At 37.8% G+C, this 18,283-nt stretch overlaps 2 protein-coding genes across 3 annotated transcripts; both read right to left on the reverse strand.

The window, feature by feature from the left end:
- Nucleotides 1-416: 416 nt before the first annotated feature.
- Nucleotides 417-2,347, reverse strand: WUS (Homeodomain-like superfamily protein). The gene is made up of 3 exons (XM_088965839.1): nt 1,836-2,347; nt 1,543-1,634; nt 417-956 (listed from the first exon to the last, which is right to left on the reverse strand). Exons 1-3 carry the CDS (start codon nt 2,230-2,232, stop codon nt 624-626), a joined length of 822 nt encoding a protein of 273 aa, XP_088821965.1. The 5' UTR covers nt 2,233-2,347; the 3' UTR covers nt 417-623.
- A 6,209-nt stretch (nt 2,348-8,556) lies between these two features.
- LOC148876418 (Calcium-binding EF-hand family protein) lies at nt 8,557-17,935 on the reverse strand. 2 transcript variants are annotated; one of them, XM_088966797.1, is made up of 6 exons: nt 17,535-17,935; nt 17,166-17,412; nt 15,242-15,535; nt 14,689-14,907; nt 10,350-10,478; nt 8,557-8,907 (listed from the first exon to the last, which is right to left on the reverse strand). In XM_088966797.1, exons 2-6 carry the CDS (start codon nt 17,349-17,351, stop codon nt 8,701-8,703), a joined length of 1,035 nt encoding a protein of 344 aa, XP_088822923.1. In that variant the 5' UTR covers nt 17,352-17,412; nt 17,535-17,935; the 3' UTR covers nt 8,557-8,700. The 2 variants fall into 2 exon arrangements, with proteins under 2 accessions (XP_088822923.1, XP_088822922.1); XM_088966796.1 differs by having other exon boundaries at nt 17,166-17,935.
- Between the last annotated feature and the right edge of the window lie 348 nt (nt 17,936-18,283).

The following is an 18,283-nucleotide window of genomic DNA, read 5'->3' on the forward strand; positions in this document are numbered from 1 at the left end:
GCATAGACGCGTAAGGCGCATCGCATCACGTGTCACGGCAGTCCTTCGCTTCCAACGGGTCCCACTTTTACTGCGCCTATACGTCCAACACGTCAACCGAATTTCTCCTCTGGGTCTGGGAGAGAGTATTCATGTCGCGCGCTTTTGATTCGGTAGCTTGCGAGATATCATTTTAATATCGTGGATGAACAATGATCTACCGTCCGATCGTTTTTAGACGATACTCGACTTAAGATGTAATGTTTTGACTTTTGACTAATTTGAAAGCAGAGCCGTCCTCGTTCAATACTTGATCTGACGGGCATGCGAGTTTCACAGAGGGTATGATTACACACATTGAAAGCTAGTGCTGAATCCGAATGCACAAAACACGAATCTCACGAGATATCAAAGAATCAGAGAAGAGCACGACAGGATTGGAGAAATAATTTCTTGCGATTGTGACACGTTTCGATACATCCAAGCATTGATAGAAATAGTGATCTTTCCACTCCACACTGAATCGAAGATTTTAATTTGGGTTAGGTACAGATACAGTCAAGTCAAACCATTAGACTAGAGCCTCACCATGTTAATTGGCTACAACAGTTAAAACAAAGTCGTGTTGGCCGGAAAATTCATGGTCATGGAGAATCCGGCGATGTGGTCGTGCAGGAGTTGAGACTAAGTTCAAGGGATGTTGGGGTGTCGCTTTTCTCGTCTATGGGTCCATACCAGTCTGTGAAGTATCCTCCTGAGTCTGCCTTTCCGGTGCAGAATCCGCCGATGTTTTCTCCGTGCGTGGGGAAGAGTGGAAGCGTTTCGATCTCCGGAGTTTGATCTTCAAGGTATTCGATGGATTTCCTCTTGTCAAAGAGAGCGTAGGGTGATGAATATGGATCAATGTCGACCCACCCAAGATTGTTGCACATACCCCCACCGCCAATACCACTACCACCAGCAGATATAGAACAGTCCTGTTCAATATGAAAAAGCAAAAGATTAATGGTTGCTTTTAGTACACTAGAGAGAGAGAGAGAGACGACCCTATATCTTATAAAATTTACCATTCTATAATCAGTCTGAACTTGTTTGCACATATATAGGGCCATGGGGCTATTGTCTGAGTGTGCTCTCTTCTCTGAAAGAAAGGAAGAGATCTCATCTCATAAAACTTTCATTTCTATAATCAGTTCATCTTGCCTGAGATGTCCTACTTAATAGGTTTAAAACTTCAAATGTGGTTAGCTTCATTAGGGCAAGAAAACAAAAGGACTCTCCCTCTCTCTCTCTCTCTAGATCTCCTGGTACACCTTTCTGCTTCCAGAAGTCTAGAGCGACGGACATGTCCAGAATGTCTCTCCTTTTTATTGCTAGAATTAATAGATTTCAATGGATGTTGTTATATTTATTACACAGAGAATTGTAGTAACACTGTTGGACACATGGGTGCAACTCTCATGTGGGTTTCTTACCTTTCCCATAAGCCATAAGATGGACAGACAGATAGTCAGAAATGGAGTATAACTTTGAATGCACCAAGACCTCTCTTTACAAACTTACCCTGAAACTCTTCTCCATGAGTACGGGTCCATATCCAGTGCCTCCCATCTGACCAGCAGCAAGTACACCAGTAGAAGAAGGAGATGAAACCCCTGATAATCACGAACACCCAACAAAAGAAAAAGACCAAAACATAAGTAACAGGCAATTATAAGATCAATTATACCACATAAACCTCAAAAACAAAGAGACCAAATTAATCATCACTAAAGCGAAAGAAAAAAAAAAAAAAAAAATATATATATATATATATATATATATATAAGCTGAGGTATTGTTTGTTGTTACTCCACCAGGACTGATGTTGGTGTACTTGTTGTGAATGGGATCTCCAGTCTTCCAACCACCAGTTGCAACACTTCTCTGCATGGCCATGTCAACTGTAAATCTCTTCTTTTGTCTTTCACGAGCTTTATGGTTCTGAAACCAATAGAAGACGTTCTTCCCTTCGATCTTGCCGTACTGTCTCAACCTAGCTGAGATCCTCTGAATCTGCTCCGCACTCGGAGACCTAATTCCATTGTTGTAGTAAAGGTCTTTCAATATTCTTATCTGATCAGTGGTGGGTGTCCACCTTGTACTACTCTGCCTGCAAAGAAAACTGCTTTTGCTAGTATTGCTACTGCCGCTATCTTCGTTTGGTTGTTGCTGTTGCAGCATTTGCTGTGCTGGCTGTTGTTGAGGTTCCATGGAAGAACAAAATCAGGAAGAAGAAAACAAGAGAGAGAGAGAGAGAGAGAGAGAGAGAGAGAGAGAGGTGTGCATGAAATGGAGGGAGGGGAGGAGGGTGTTATAAGAGTGGGAGAGAGGGGCACATGGAGAGAGGTGAAGAAGGAGATCAGAGAGATATCTGGGAGAGGACTGAAGTTGACAGAGAAAGCTTCATAAAAAGGAAGGGGACAAAAGAAGAGGTAGAAAGCGAGGTCTTCAGAGGAATTGCTTGAGTGAAAAGGCATGGAGACATGATTAAGGGCAGAGAGAGAGGGAGAGAGAGAGATGTTGATATGCATAATAAGGCATGATAAGATATGCATAACAAAGAATGAATGAATGAATGGTAGGCTGTGAACTGGGATTTAGATTTTGGGTCTCGTTATTACATCTCTTTTCATGAGGGGTGGTTCTCTCTCCTTGCAGGACCCATATTACAGTCTATAGGATAGTCTTATCCTTACCCAAATATATCATGTGCAACTACTGCAACTGCATGGGATTTGCTAACATGCATTTTGACCCAACCCACTAGAAATTTATTAGGCCCGAGCACCGACCCGATTTGTATTGCACTGGGTATCCTGTATCCACCCACGAGCAAACGCTGTGTTGTTGAGAGCAGATGCGGTGAGGAGTTCTGATCAAATATCAAATCTGAACACGGTTTAAATCCGGCCTACAGACCTAGGTCCAACAATCCATTTACGGTATGACCCGACCCATTACAGAGACTCGTAGTCTTTGTAGTTGCAGCCTTGCAGTTGTAGGTAGCGTACCAAAACCATTGGTATGGTATGGGTTTTTTTAGTCATTTATGCAGCGTCACGGGTTCCGAGGAAAATCTGGGCATTCAATCTGGAAGTTTGGTTCGTGGTTTCTTGAGCCAGATGTATAGATGATAAAACCTCGAAAGCTCGTTGTTTTTTTGCCCCTTTCCCCACTACTGCCGCTTTCTACTTTCCAATGCAGCAAGCTCTCGATCGGCTGAGCGCAGCATGAACCCATAACTAGAGTCATGAGCTACATTATTCAAGTTAGGGTTAGGGTTAGGGCTTAGATATTTAGGGTTAGGGTTTAGGAGCATGGAATGTTCATATTTTGTATGTCTTTTCTTTTCTTTATATGAGTTTATCATGCTTGAGTTGACAACCACCATCTGGAAAGACTACTCACACCCTTCCATTTCTATACATTATTTTCCAATAATAATAATTATAATAATAATAATTTTTCATTTATAGTTCCCTCTTTCAGTCAAATCTTTAAATTCAAAGTGGCTTGGGTCAATATAATTTTCAAAGGATTCGTTTTGGCAATTTCCTCAATGAAGTAGTCATGAAATTGAGGTGAGAGATGTCTTTGGCAAGTTTGAGGGGATCTCTTTTGGCCTCTTCTCTTTAGTAGCCATCACATTACATGCATTTTTTTTTAGTGGGTGAATAGATCAATTTAATTTAATGTTAGAGAGAGAGAAAACATTTCTGAACAATTCTTATATATCATGCCGATGGCTTCTCGATACGCCTCTCCAGGATTTAATCGGATCAGACACTGATTTAGAGAATAGCCGGGCCTTAAACTAACCCCTCTGAATTGATTTAAATAAAAAAATAAAACCTAAAAAAATACCAATACGAGCCGATACACCCTATCAACATATTGGCTTGTATCGATACTTTGAACTTTGCAACTACTGCATGGATTTGTTTTGAGAAAAACCACATTGAGAAATGAGAACTCAAAAGAAAAAAAAAAAAAAAAAAGAAAACTGAAAGGCCCAAGCATCCATTTCAATTCAGATTTTTCACAAAACACCAAGAAGTCTATTATTACTTAAGATATTTGGCTTCTATTCTATGTATATTGTCATGGTAAGTTGATTGCATGGGACCAACAGGATTAGGTGGTTTATTATCCTCAATATTTATCTATCTATCTATCTATCTATCTATCTATCTATCTATATATATATATATGAAATCAATTTTTGGAGGTTGTTGAGAAGTGTGAATGTAAAACTCTCTCTCTCTCTATATATATATATGGAGCTATTCAGCCATGTGGATAGCACGTGCGTTACCTACCCCTTAGTGTAAGGAAAACTGGTAGCTTTATGATTGTGCCCGTGTAAATGGTTTGTCTGGTATTTGTTATAGCCAAAATGTAAACAAGCATGTAAATGTAACACCCGTATCTGCATAGATTTTACCAAGTTTCAATGCTTCCGCACTCTGTATACTAAACAGGAGAAAGCCCCCAAGAGAGAAGAGAGAGCCAAAGCAAATAACAGACGCAACGCAAATGTATGATATGACACGTTGAGGGCAATTTGGTCCTTCAATATCTTTCACTAGACTGCCTCCTGCTAACAGGCCTGCTATATATATATATATTGATCATAATCCAATTATGTACTGCACTACCACTAGCTAGTTTTCTTCTCCCCCTCTGCCCTCCCCTACAAAATTAAGAAACTGGGTTATTTACTAAAATCTCCCCTTAACATCACTCACAATGTCTAAAACTCCCACTAATTTTCAGTTGCCTCTAAACTCCCTCCTAGATAGACTGGTTTATAAAATACTGAATGAAAAGTGAAATTATCCTTAGCTGCTACTATTCCTTTTTTTTTTTTTTATTACTTTTGAAGGACTACACAACGGGGTAGCCCATAACCCCCAACTCAGGTGTAGGTGGGATTCGATCCCAAGTCTCCAATATGACCAGCAGGAGACCTTATCAATCGCTGGTTGGCATCTAGTCTTAGTTCCTACTACGACTGTATATCCAAAGCTTATCACAAAGATAATATTAGAGGAAATTGTTACCTGAATAGTCATCTATAGGTGGAAAATGTGATCCATTATTGTATTCTTAAAATCTCTTTTTTATGTTTTAAATATGACCCATTTAGGGGGTGTTCCATAAGATGATTTTTTTTTTGTTTTTTTATAAGATAGTAATTATATGATTTATGGAACATGATCTTAAATTATCAGATGAAAATATGTTTTTAAATCTAAAAATTTAATAAAATATTTTCTATTTCAGTTTTGAAAACAAAACACACATACAATCAAAAACATGTTTTTTTTTTGTGTGTTGGCCGGAAATAATGTTTCCAAAGATGGTTTCAATTTGTTTTGAAACTGGAAATTAGAAAAAGAAATTACGTGTTATAGAATGCCCCCTTATTTACTCATTTTTCTAATTATTTTGGAGTGTAAATTGCCAAAATAACCAGGAGAGATAGGTATGACAGTAAGTAAATGTTGGGTCCTAATCTATGGATGTTTGAAAGTTGAAAAACAAAACCCTTCTTTTAATAATCGGTCAATGTTATAAACATATGCAAAAATATGAACCATGCACCAATGCTATGTATGTTTAGACTTTAGATGGTCAAAACCCATGTTTATTTGTATCTATTAAACAAGGGTGTATTTTTGTCACGTAAGCTCCATTTGGAAGGAGTACAAATACTAGAACACAAAGTTAATTATCAAAAGAAAAGATTAGAACACAAAGCCTCGTATTTTGTGTTATTTTATATGTATTTGTATTATGCATATTTATACGTATTTATACTCTTTCCAAACTGAGCCGTAAGAAAGAAAATCGGTCAAGATGTTATAAAGCAGACCAGGAATCAGGAGGATTACCCCACCAAATACAATCCTAATAAAAAAAAGTTAGGAATCGGGACTATTTTGTCATTTTGGAACACTCAAATGAACCGAGGAGAGATGTTAGGACTTAGGGAGGTCTGGGACTAGCAAGCCATTCTTATAAATAAGGGGGGGGGGGGGGGGGGGGTGGAGTATTAAAAGGAAACTAATAAGCAGGGAGAGTTTTAGATAATGTCATCAAATTCAGGGGAGTTGTAGAAAATAACCCTAATTTGTAATTTCTTCTTGTCTTATTAAGCACCAAGTATATCCATTAAAAAAAACAAACAATCTCCAAAAGTCCACTCAATCTCTTCTTAAATTCACTCTGCAACACTCACATTCCCCTTTCTTTCTGTAATTCTTGACTGCAGCGCACATCTCTCTCTCTCTCTCTCTCTCTCTCTGAGTATCTCAGTTTCAAGTGCAACTTTTCAGATTGAGCTATTTACTTGATATTGACTACATCATCATGAGATTTTCCTTTCCCTATCATGCAATTGCACTCGCATTCTCTCTCTCTCTCTCACATGTAAGTGAATGTTTGTTTTGTTCCTCTCTCTCGTTGCCTTGAATTTGGACTTTGAATCTCCAGTGAAGCTATTCCTGTCCTTTTAGCTCTTATCCAACCCTGAGCTGCTTACCTCATAAGGGGAGCCCTAGAGAGCAGCCGCAGCGGTAAACCTCCTTTTCTTTCGGGTAATCATCTTGTGATGTTTTTCTCGATATCTCAAAAGATACCATCAACATATCTTTGAAGATCTCTTCTCTCTCTCTCTAGGCTACTAGTCTCCCTCCTTTTTCTCTTACTGTCTTCGTAATAGCTCTTATAGAGAGGAGAGGACGATCCTCTGCTTGTTTCACCTCCATTTAGAACAAACCCCAACTACAAGATTTGCTTCTTTCTGTTTAAATAGAAATTTGATCAGGGGTTGCTTTCACGTAGAGCTAATATGCAAAAGCCCTAATCCTAGGCGGTTAGGGTGGACCCCTGGTTTGACACGGTGGAGTTGCTCTCAGAGAGTTAGAGTCGAGAGGATGGATGGGCCACATGAACACCAATACATCGAACCGACGTTTACACCTCCTCATTCTTTGCTGTTGTCCTAATTGAATGCTCTACCTTGAAGTTGACTACTGCACTATTTCTTGAGGACCACGTTCATCTCTCTCTCTGCTTTAAAGTTTAAACGACAGAAGCCAAACAATGGTAGTACACGGTGTACTAATTAACCTGACTGATACCGAGTCAAATCCGTCGACTAACTACTGCTTGGTTTAAGTTCTGATGTTGATCCATTCAGCATTCTACTGGGTACCAATATTGTGTTTTCTTGCTAGAGTACTACTGCTTGGTTTACTAACAGCTATGTAACCATATTAATTAGCATGTAGTTGCTGGTACCCATTGGGCACAGAAGTCCCTACCAAGCTTAATGAAACACTGAAAATTTGGTTGGCTTCAGCGGTTCTTTTTTCAAAGATTATTATGATCTACAAGTTTCCATACAGAGAAACATTCATCAGTCCTAGTACTACTATAAATGTGCTAGTATCCACTATCCAGTATCAGACAACTGGTAGTTGGTAGATAAAGATAATCATTTCAAACAGCCTAAGTATTAGATGGTATGGAAGCTAGAGATAAAAAACAAAAAAAATTAATTAATTAATAGAAGTATTATACTTCTCCAAAAATATTCTCAATCTTCCCGGGGGAAAGAAAATAAAAGAAAAAAAAAATAAAAAACCTTAGCTGCTATCTGCAGATTGATCTAGTACTCTTGGATAATAATAAAAGTATGCATGGATGTATTGTGTGCTCTCTAACTCTATTTATTATTATTATTATTATTATTATTATTATCTTTTCTTCTAAATGAATCACTTTAATGCATAGTGGTGTCGATGGATCAGATTTGGACAGATTGGATGGACCAATAAGGCATTGAATTGAAGCAGTACAGATTTAATGGCTAAAGTATCTATTAGATTGGATTGGACCTGGTCCATCTGTAATAAATTTATATTGGATTGATTGGATCGAACCAATATCCAACCCATTGATAGAAGATAAGAATACAGGTATCAATGGACCAGGTTTGGGTTGGGACCAATCTATATTAAAATCAAACATTGAATTGAAGTGGCCCAAAATGGTGCAGACTATTCATCAAGTTGAACTGGACCTGGTCCATCTGTAACGGGCAATGGGCTCATATTGGCGGTCCAATTGACACCCCTAAATAGTACATGCACAACCTGCCAGAGTATATAGGAGCCTTGTTAAGTACTTTTGGTTCATCCTTTAATTGGCCCAACTCTTTAAACTGTTTGAGCTGAACGTATTTACTGTTGCCATTAGATGAAGATCAAATGTTAACCAGCGCAGACACTTTGCTGAATGCTGATCACTATATTTGGGAGAAAAACATTATATAAAAAAGAAATGGGGGAAGACCTCCCACAGTCCCACTATCAGTATCATAGGCCAGTACAATATCACTAGATTAACGACTTCTGATGCAAGCCATATGCATCACTACTATATCTATATGTTATGTTGCATTTCGCTTGAGATGATTTTGTATATTCCATCCATATTCAACACCCAATTGCACTGCACAGTATATGTATATATAAGTAAATTGACTAGTCTATTCTATCTTCTCCGAATCATGATCTAGTATGAACAATAATATTATTGGTTTATCATCTTCGCTGTGTAGAAACTGGAATCCCATCTTAATTAATTTAGTCTTAACAGATAGAATAGTCATGACGACGATGACAGCAACAAAGTCGAAGAAGTAAGTGGCTCGTGGACGACTGAGTTGGAGGAAACTGATATGGGATTGCCCTCTAATTGCAACATAATGCATCCCAGGATTTCCGTCACAATCTTCTTAAACTCTTCTTCTGGAACAGCTTTCCCGTCATCCGCTTTCACCATGGTGAACACCTCATCCACAACTCTATCCACCTGTAGAGTGTAGAGTTCAAAAATCCAGATTATATATTCTGAATATTCGAGTGCATATTTAAAAGCCTATATGCAGTGCAAGATCGACAACAGGTAAATTAAAAACTAGCTAGATAGTAGCTAGGGTGTCAATTGGACTGGATTTGGTCCAATCCGGTCCGGTCCAATGTGAACCCATTATAAATGGACCAGGTCCAATTCAATCCAATGAATGTTTTAGACCAATTTGGACCAATCCAATTCAATGTCTGAACCATCCAATCTGTTCAAATTTATTTTGATTTAGATCGGCTTCAATCCAAACCCGTTCCATTGACACATATTCTTATCTTATATCAATGGACCAGATATTAGCTTAATCCAACCCAATCCAATATAAATTTGTTGCGGACAGACCAGGTCCAATCCAATATAATAAATATTTTGGACCGGATTGGTCCAATCCAACATGCCTTATTGGTCCATCCAATCGATCCAAATTGATTTTGAACTGGACAGGGTCCAATCCAAAACCAGTCCATTCACACCCTTACTAGTAGCTATAATAACCAAGCTTAGGCTGTATTTGGTTGCAGTGCAATTTTATTTGTATTAGTGCAAATGAAAGAATACAAAATTTGGCTTAATTTTTATTTTGAATTTTACTTAATTCCTTATTTTACTTCATTGCAATCAAATAAAATATGACAAATTTTAAAATAAAAATAAATCATAATTTGCATTAAAATCATTTATACTACCATGATTTTGTATCAGTGTAAATAAATTTGCATTATAACCAAACACAGCTTTGAAAACAAAGTCATGATGATACTGCAAAGGAAAGCTCCCCGTCTTATTTGAACTTAAGATCAAATTCATTCTTTAACCATAACTTCTGGTGCAGGCTGCAAGCCTGCAAGGACAAGTTCACTCGAAGTACTTGAGGTGAGTGGAATATGTGTCCATTGCAGCTAAGACTGTCAATGGAGTGGATGTTGATCCAATTTAATCAGTCCAATACGTGTCCATTGCATATAGACTAGGTCCAATCCAATCCGTTAAATATTTTGGACTGCGCTGGTCTAACTCAATGTCTTATTAGACCATCCCAACCTGTTCAAATTGATTTTATAAATCAGATTGCATCTAATTCAAATTTGGTCCATTGACACCCCTACTCTTTATCTTATCAACGAACCAGATATTAATTCAACCTGACCCAATTCAACATAAATCCATTACAAATGAATCATGTCCAATCCGTTGCCTGTCCAACCCAAACCCAATCCAATGACACCCCTATTAGAAGCAGAATTAACATGAGACTTAAATCAGGAATATGGATAAGATAAATCTACTTGAGCAAATTGAGTTTTTGATCACCAAATTAATGTTGATGCATGTTAGAACTTAAAAGGTATAAACATGCAGATTTCTATATGAATGACAGACGAGATTACCTGATCAACTGCGCCGTAAGGAGGCAATCCAGCTACTGGGGCTAACACATCCAGCACGACGCGTAGGTACTCCTTCGAAATCCTATGGTCGCGATCTTTTTTAATACATTTTAAAGCTTCATCCAACGACTGAAAATCAACAAAGGAGTATAAGCTACTGCGGCCCACCTTTTGAATTTGTTTTTAGCTTTTCTCCCTCTTATTATTCAAGTTTGATGATGGGACTTGGGAATCATGGGGCTAGGTGCAGATCCGAAAAGATCCAACCGGATTCAAATTTGATCCAACATAAGCATCACCATTTGCGTTTTTTAAAGCCCCGAATCACAAAGCTTTGGGGGTTTTTGGGCTTAATAGTATTTTGATTTGGATTTTTGTTTTTAAAAGAAACACTTGTTTAAACGCTTAAAACACTTAGGCTGTGTTGCTTGTAGTGCAAATTTATTTGCATTAATACAAATACATGGGAGTGCAAACGTAAACAACATGAATTCTTGTTTAATTTTATTGTGGATTTTACTTTATACTGATGTCTTAATTTATTTCATTTGTACTGTAATCAAACATAACTAAAATTTAAAACAAAAATAAATCAGAATTTACACTCAAATTATTTGCACTACTATGATTTTGCATCAGGACAATTGTAACCAAACACAAGCTTAGTAATATTTTTATTTACCACAGCCCAAAGCTGAGAAGCAGAAGTTTAATCTCAATCACCAGCCAACAAAACATATTCCAACCCATCAGTCCCAATGGTGACCGGTGAGATATGCATTTTTAGATGAAGTTAGAAGAGGGTTGGAACGTATTTTGTTCCCAGAACATCTCAACTCACCATATGCTTGTAAGCTTCTTGTTAATGAAATCAAACTCAAATCGAGCCTCGTTAATGATAACATTCCTGTAGTGGGTGGGTAGACCGGACTTTCTCTCCTACAGACTAAAGTCTACAACTACAAGTAGGTTGGTAATTGGGTTGGATAGGTCGGATTCAGGTTGGGTTAAGACATTTCGGATTAGATTGGATTTCAGGATGGGTTGTCAAATGCTAGACCCTTTTCCTAAATGTTCAGGTTAGGATTGACCTATGTGTCAATTTGGGTCATAAATAAAAAAAAGTAAAAAATAAAAAATACCAAAATTAAAGAAATTAACTTTAAAATTTCAAATAAAAAATTAAACATTTAACTATTGAAAGGATAAATAACAAAGAGTAAAAACTAAATAGAAAAAATTAAAGAGTGATAACTTCTAACAATACATAAATAGTCCCAATTAAATCTAGCAATCGGGTCAGCCGATTAGCTCCCAACGAATCGCCCACCTTGTTTTGGATCCTCATTTCAGCTGCTTCAATTATGGTTCTTGGATTAATAGACTCGAGCTGATTACAAAGATGGGTTATTTTTTCTGAAATTCGGATGTTGTTTATGGGAGCAAGTATCCGAGATATTCTGATGGGTTCTCCCCAATTGCTGGGTTTCAGATGATGGGTCGAGTTCATTTTTGTCATTGGTTTTGGATAGCGAGAAGGGAGAACTTGTGAACGTTCCAACGAGGTTGGGGCCGAAGGCTATGTCAAAATCCAAACTCGTCGCTGCTCTGAAGAGCCACAACGAGGTTGAGGGAAGGCAAACGGAGAGGATAGATGAGATGAGAAGGACGATCGTCGGCGTCGGCGTCGGGGATGGAGGAGGAGGTGCAGGGTTCAGGTAGAGTTACACGTTGGTCAGGTCAAGAGATGAGAGTGAAGGGGGGAAAACAATTTCGTTTTGGTACAAACGCACGAATTCAAAGGGGGATGCGTGTGGAAGGACACACGGTGAGGCCCTATTGTGTGAGACGTATTTGGAGAGCCAGCAGGTGGGGTGCAGATTCGATCTCGGTTTGGATCTTCCACCCACTACTTGTTCCCACATTCTTACCCACTAGTGACTACAGCTGCGCACTGGAAATATCTCACTTGTCATTCATGAGAGATGTTCTTAATATAAGGCAGTGGTTAGAAATGTAAATCAGGCCATGCCGTTTGTGACCAACACGATTTTTAGCCGACTAGGCCTGGCCCAACACAATGGTTTATGGGCCATCTCAGGCTTGAGGTTTCAAGTCTACAGGCTGGACCAACACAGCACGATCGAGCAGATCGTGCTGCCTACAGCCCATGGCCCAGCCCGACATGGCTCATATATATATTTATGGAAAAATTTCACTTTAGTACCTTGAACTTGGTGGGTAGTGTTAAGTTAGTACCCAAACTTTCAAACGTGTCACTACAATACCTAAACTTTCAAAAAGTGTAAAGTTGGTCTCTGTCGTTAATCGACTGTTAATTATTTATTAAAAATGTCAAAACTATCATTCAAAAGAAGACATTGTTCATTGTCTTCCACCTTGAGACTGAACCGATTGAGGTGTTTGAGATTCTAGACTAATGAAGTCATTGTCTTTTACCTTAGATCTGAAACACATTTTTGTCTAGTTATTTCTTTGCTTTCATTTATTGTTTCCCTCTACCATATGTCATATTTTTTCTCTCTTTTTCTTTGAAGATAATCAGTTCAGTCTCAAGGTAAAAGACAATGACTAGTGTCTTATTTTGAAGGGCAGTTTTGACATTTTCGATAAATAATTAACAGTCAATTAACGGTAGAGACCAACTTGACACTTTTTGAAAGTTTGGGTACAAACTTGACACTACCCCCAAGGTTTAGGGTACTAAAGTGGAATTCTCTCTCTCTCTCTCTCTATCTATATATATATATATAAATTATAATTATATAATAATATATAGTATATAATATATTAATAAAATAAACAATTATTTTTTATTCTATTATACTATTTTATTTAATTATTGTATATATAAACAATTGTATATATCAAAATTCATATAAAATAAAAATTTTAAGATTTTTTTTCAATATTTTAAAATAAATAACTTTAGTCTAGTCCACAGGCCACCCGGCTCATAGGACAACACGGGCCAGCACAGGCTTGAACCATGGGCCATGTTGGGCCAACCCCCAAAATATCCCAAGGGAAAAAGGCATGACTCGAGACGGTCTACAGGCCACACGCAGGCCATGCCGTGCCAACCCAACACGACCGGTTTTATAACTCTAACAATGGTGTTCTGTGGATATAGATGTGAGAACAATTTATGGATAGCAGATAGGGAGTGCAGCTGGGCTACAATTCTCTTGTTTATTGCTGTTTGACCTAATTTAATATAATTTTCTTGTTTCATATTTAATTCAAAGGATTTCTTTTTTTATCAAGAAATCGTTCCAAATAAGGGTAGATTTGAGCTGAACTGGGTCGAATATTTGGTTGTTCGCCAAAATTTGTTCAGCTCGAGTTCGAATAGAGCTAAAAAGACCTGAGTTCAAATTTGACTTGCTCTGTTCGAGCATTACAAGCCAAGCTTCTTACAAAAAATATAAAAATTATATATATATAAAATATTTATTATAATACACATGTGTGTGTTGGGCTTGAGTTCAGTTAGGCCGCTGAAGGCCCATTTGGAGCTAAATTTGGACTTACATTTTCTCTCAAGAGCACAACCGAGCCCTTGGTTTTCAGCCAACACAAGGTAAATTTTGGAATCAGCCAACCCAAATTAGGAGTGGAGTCTTTTATTTTTTTCAAATGTATGTAGTTGGATAAAGGGATGTTTTGGTGTAATGTGATATAGAATTTTCTCAATTACTGAAACTTTATTGCTTCTTTGCTTTTCTGAATGCTTAACTGTATAACATATCCAATGCGAATGTATATTTTAACTGATTTTTTGCCCTAAATCCTTCACAGCACTCAATGTTTAATGTTTTTTTTTTGTTCTTAAAAATATAAAAGAATGCCCAAATCGTATGAACCATCGGATCAGCATCTGGTTAGGGTTCAAGTTGCACAACCCCGAGGGGTGTATTGGTACTTGAACCTAGCGCCATTTTTTTAGTTTTTTCTTCAAGATTTCAGAGAACAAATACTTTTTTCAAAATAAACCTTAAAATAAGTGTATTAGTGGCTGATATGAACCAATATCTTTATCCCAGTGGAGCCAGTGTGGATTTGACGATGCCTGTAATCCAAAAATCCAACCTAAGCCTCTTGTGGAAGAGCAATTCCACATAGGTTCAGGAATCAGGATTAACTCCAAGCCTGCCTTTGGATTGCAAGAGCGAATTGGATTTGAGTTTTAATTCTGTGGCTGGGGAAGAATTTGAATTCCACCCGTCCAATCCACCTACAGTTTCAAACCCACCACAGTCCAATGCAACCTAACCTTTTCCAAATCAAAGAAGAGAATGTAGTATGCATTACTAACCTTGTCCAATTCAAATTTGTTGGACTGTAGTCTCTTGATACTGCTTCCATCAAAGGTGTTTTCAGTATGGGCAACAATAACGGGCTGTTCTTTGAGATGTTGGGCCACCCTCTGCACCACTTTCTTGAATTCTTGCAACAATGTCTCTTGTGAGAGAGGATTCTCATGGTCATTAATAGCACAGGGTTGCAAAGCAGGTTCTACTATGTTGCTCAAAACCTACAAGACAACAAAGAGTGTGAGAAACATGTGCAGTCCATCTATGTTTGAGATCGAGAATTAGAGGTTTTAAGCCCAAACTTATACCATAGCAGTTGTTCGAGAAAACTAGGTCATAGGTCTTCATGATCAGCCATTTATCCTCTTGATATCAGCAAGACTTTTTAAGAATTAGGGAAGGTGTAGGTTGAGAAATCAACACAAAATGATTTGATTTGGGTCAACCAGAACTCAAAAAATTGGGTCAAGTTTTGTTTCTCTAGTTCGAAAAGTTTCAATAATTAACAAGACAAATTCATGAAGTCAATGGGTTGGGAGTTTGTATGACAATTACCCAAGAATCTGAAGAAGGCGGCATCCCATGATCTACTGTTAACTGTTCTAATGCCCTAGTAATGCAGTTGTGGAGAGAACCGTCGGTTGGTTGTATTTGTGAGAATATAGATACCATCTCTGGTTCAAAGCTTGGACTGTTGATGAACTCAAAGAGATCTTCACCGTCAATCCGGAGGATCACAATTGGGTCCCGCTTCAACCCAGTCGCCATGCCTATTAGGATGTCTGAGAACACCTCTTTGAACTCAGTCTTGCTCACTTCTTGTGTTCCATGGGTGAATTCATTCAAAACCTATCAAACCAAAATGAAGGAACCAATCAATGAGATGGAAGGTACCCAGAATACATCAATATCCACTTTGCTATTTAGCAAGAAAAAGCAAAACCTTAAACCTATCGGACTAACAATATTGATGCGGCTGACACTACAAGTGTTCGTGGGTTGGGCTTCAGGCTCGGCCCATGAATATTTTACACTGCTTTGGGCCCAATCAAATTTGGCAAAAGCTCAGCCTGAAACTTCAAGATTTCAAGTTTTCAACTGCATAATTTTTTTTTTGGATTTTGAGAGGGGGAAAGTTGGTCAATGGGATTTTGGTTTCCATTGATTAAGAATCCCATATTCTTTTTTCAGCTTTACGTGGGGATGGGGAAAAGTTTTGATACCCAAGAAAGTGATACCCAAGAAAATTTTTAATAATAGATTTCTATAGATAAAATGGTCATTGCCTTATTTACCTGAAAAATAAAAGAACATGAATAAATGCTCTTGCCCAGGTAAATGTTTCTTAAGAAAAACTTATCAAGTAATTACATTTACCTGAATAAATAACTTACCAAAAATCGATCGGACCTAAAGTGCAGGCATAGAACTAACATGGAACATGTCACCGTATAAATTACCAAGAATGACAAATGGCACCATGTAAATTAGAATTATCTAATGCTCTTGCAGTTCCCTATGAACATTCCAAAACCTGTAATTTCTTTACAATTATCTATCTTTGATTCTTTGTTTTAATTTAATTATCTCTTTAACAGTGTAAAAGCAGAAACATTTAAAATGAGAAATATACTGAGGTAACTTGGCTGTGCAAAATATTTTGGGAGTGCTTAGTTGCTTTATCTGAGCTCACCAAAAAGTTTCACGAAAGTGAATAATAGTAAGTTTGGTCTAATCCGATTGTTCATCTAACAAAGCCAAAAGCAGAATCAGGAGAAGTACCGCGTTTGGTCTAATCCGATTTGATCCAACATCCAACATGAGTCCATTTACCATTTTACAAATAGACCGGAACCCGATTGAATTCTTTTAATATCAAGTGGCAACGATTTTTTTTTTTGCAACGATTTATATGCAACTTATATGAATTGAATGGCAAGTATAGTTAGTCTAATATAATAATTGTAATTTGGAAATAAGAACCAATTACAACATTATAATTTGTTACTAAATTAATAATAAAAAATCAATTATTGAAATTAAGGGTGGATTCCTGTATCTAATAAATTCTTATAATAATTTAAATAAATAATAATTATTATTTAATAATCCTTGGCCCCGCGAGAGATACCTTCCCACACCATTGGCACCAGTATCCTGCCAGGCTAGAAGAACTGATTCTCTTATCTGTGAGTTATCTCTACAAGACAATAAAATAAAATAAAATAAAGAGATGTTTTAATTGTAACAGGCCGCGATTGAAAGTTTGAAACTACAGGAGCCAGGAGCCTCAATCAAGATGCCAAACCAAAGCGTCCTTAGCATCCATAGAACAAAAGACTTTATTATTTATTTTCAATTTTATAGAACATAGAAACAGAATATTTGATCATCTACATAGATGAAGCAACAAACTGAACAATTGAAAAATAAAAGCTGGTGTTGATAATCAGAAGAAAAGTGGAAGAAGATGACATACCTCGGAGTAGATGTGATCAGAATCAGGAGAAGTACCCAGAGCAGGGAGGCCGAGAGCGGCACCAATGTCAGCGACAGCGGGCTGGAGCTCCTTTAGGGAGAGCTTACCGTCTTTATCACGATCTAGTTCTTGGAACTTATGATCCACGAAATTTGTAAAGACATCCTTGTTCTCAACTAATTCCATAATGTCCGAACCGTCCAACACCTCACCCTTATCTTTACCCGCTCCGCTTTTCGTCTGAGCGCTGCAGCCACTAGTCGCCATTGTTATTTGATTGGTTGCTCTCGCTTGTTTGCTTCTCTTAAATCTTTAATTTCTCCTTTTTCACTGATTAAAGTATATGAGTATAGTGTAGAGAGGACGAACCTATTAATTGCGCCCGCTGCCCTTTTATCTTTTCTTGGGAAAAGAGGATTGCTTGCCGTCGATCGTCCGAGTGAAGATTAGAGATTAGAAAATGCAAGCAAGGTGAAGAGGGACTCTCGTGATCTGAGTGAAACAGATATATATATATAGAGAGAGAGAGAGAGAGAGGGGATGGAGTTGATCTTTCTTCTTCCTTCTCTGTTCCTGCTTTATGGTTTTGATGTTCTAGTCTTCTCTTTAGGCAAAGATGGAGAGCAGAGGAAGAAAAGGTATTGGACAGCAGTCAGTTCCTGGTTGAGACACGTGGAAAGCTTGCGTTTCGTCACAGCACTTCGATACATCATAATTCACCTTCGCGGCAACGTTACATCCGCCTCGCCAATGTCTAGGTTGTGTAATGTGTTCTCCTTTCGGTTGGACTTTCCCTTCTTTTTATTACGATCAAATATAGATAAGGGTAGCGCTTGAAATAAACCCGTTGGATTGGAATCTTTTATTTCAAATATTGATTAATGAATTAGCCTGCCGAATTTCAACTTTCAAACAGATTTTTTGTTGAAAGAGGTTTAGCTGAAAATTTTCTCCACCGACCAAATCATATTCCTCACCTCACCCACAGCCACTCTCCTTCCTCTAAATATCGTGAAAGCTTTCGTTGTACGGACTAATAGCACACGGTAATAGATGTGTAAATCGGCGTGGTACGATGACATGTGGGCCGTGTTAGGCCCGACAGTGATGGTTTGTGT

The sequence above is a fragment of the Nelumbo lutea genome, chromosome 1, assembly GCF_056320005.1.
Source record: "Nelumbo lutea isolate HS-2025 chromosome 1, American lotus-T2T, whole genome shotgun sequence".
NCBI lineage: Eukaryota > Viridiplantae > Streptophyta > Magnoliopsida > Proteales > Nelumbonaceae > Nelumbo > Nelumbo lutea.

What these genes read in the sequence shown, in the direction of transcription:
- WUS (XM_088965839.1), bottom strand. Translation starts at nt 2,232, where the DNA reads ATGGAACCTCAACAACAGCCAGCACAGCAAATGCTGCAACAGCAACAA. An exon ending in GTACACCAACATCAGTCCTG is followed by an intron (nt 1,635 to 1,835) that starts GTGGAGTAACAA and finishes CGTGATTATCAG; the next exon opens with GGGTTTCATCTCCTTCTTCT. An exon ending in TCATGGAGAAGAGTTTCAGG is followed by an intron (nt 957 to 1,542) that starts GTAAGTTTGTAA and finishes CATATTGAACAG; the next exon opens with GACTGTTCTATATCTGCTGG.
- LOC148876418 (XM_088966796.1), bottom strand. Translation starts at nt 17,432, where the DNA reads ATGGCGACTAGTGGCTGCAGCGCTCAGACGAAAAGCGGAGCGGGTAAA. An exon ending in CTGATCACATCTACTCCGAG is followed by an intron (nt 15,536 to 17,165) that starts GTATGTCATCTT and finishes TTGGTTTGATAG; the next exon opens with GTTTTGAATGAATTCACCCA. An exon ending in ACAAATTTGAATTGGACAAG is followed by an intron (nt 10,479 to 14,688) that starts GTTAGTAATGCA and finishes GTTGATTTTCAG; the next exon opens with TCGTTGGATGAAGCTTTAAA.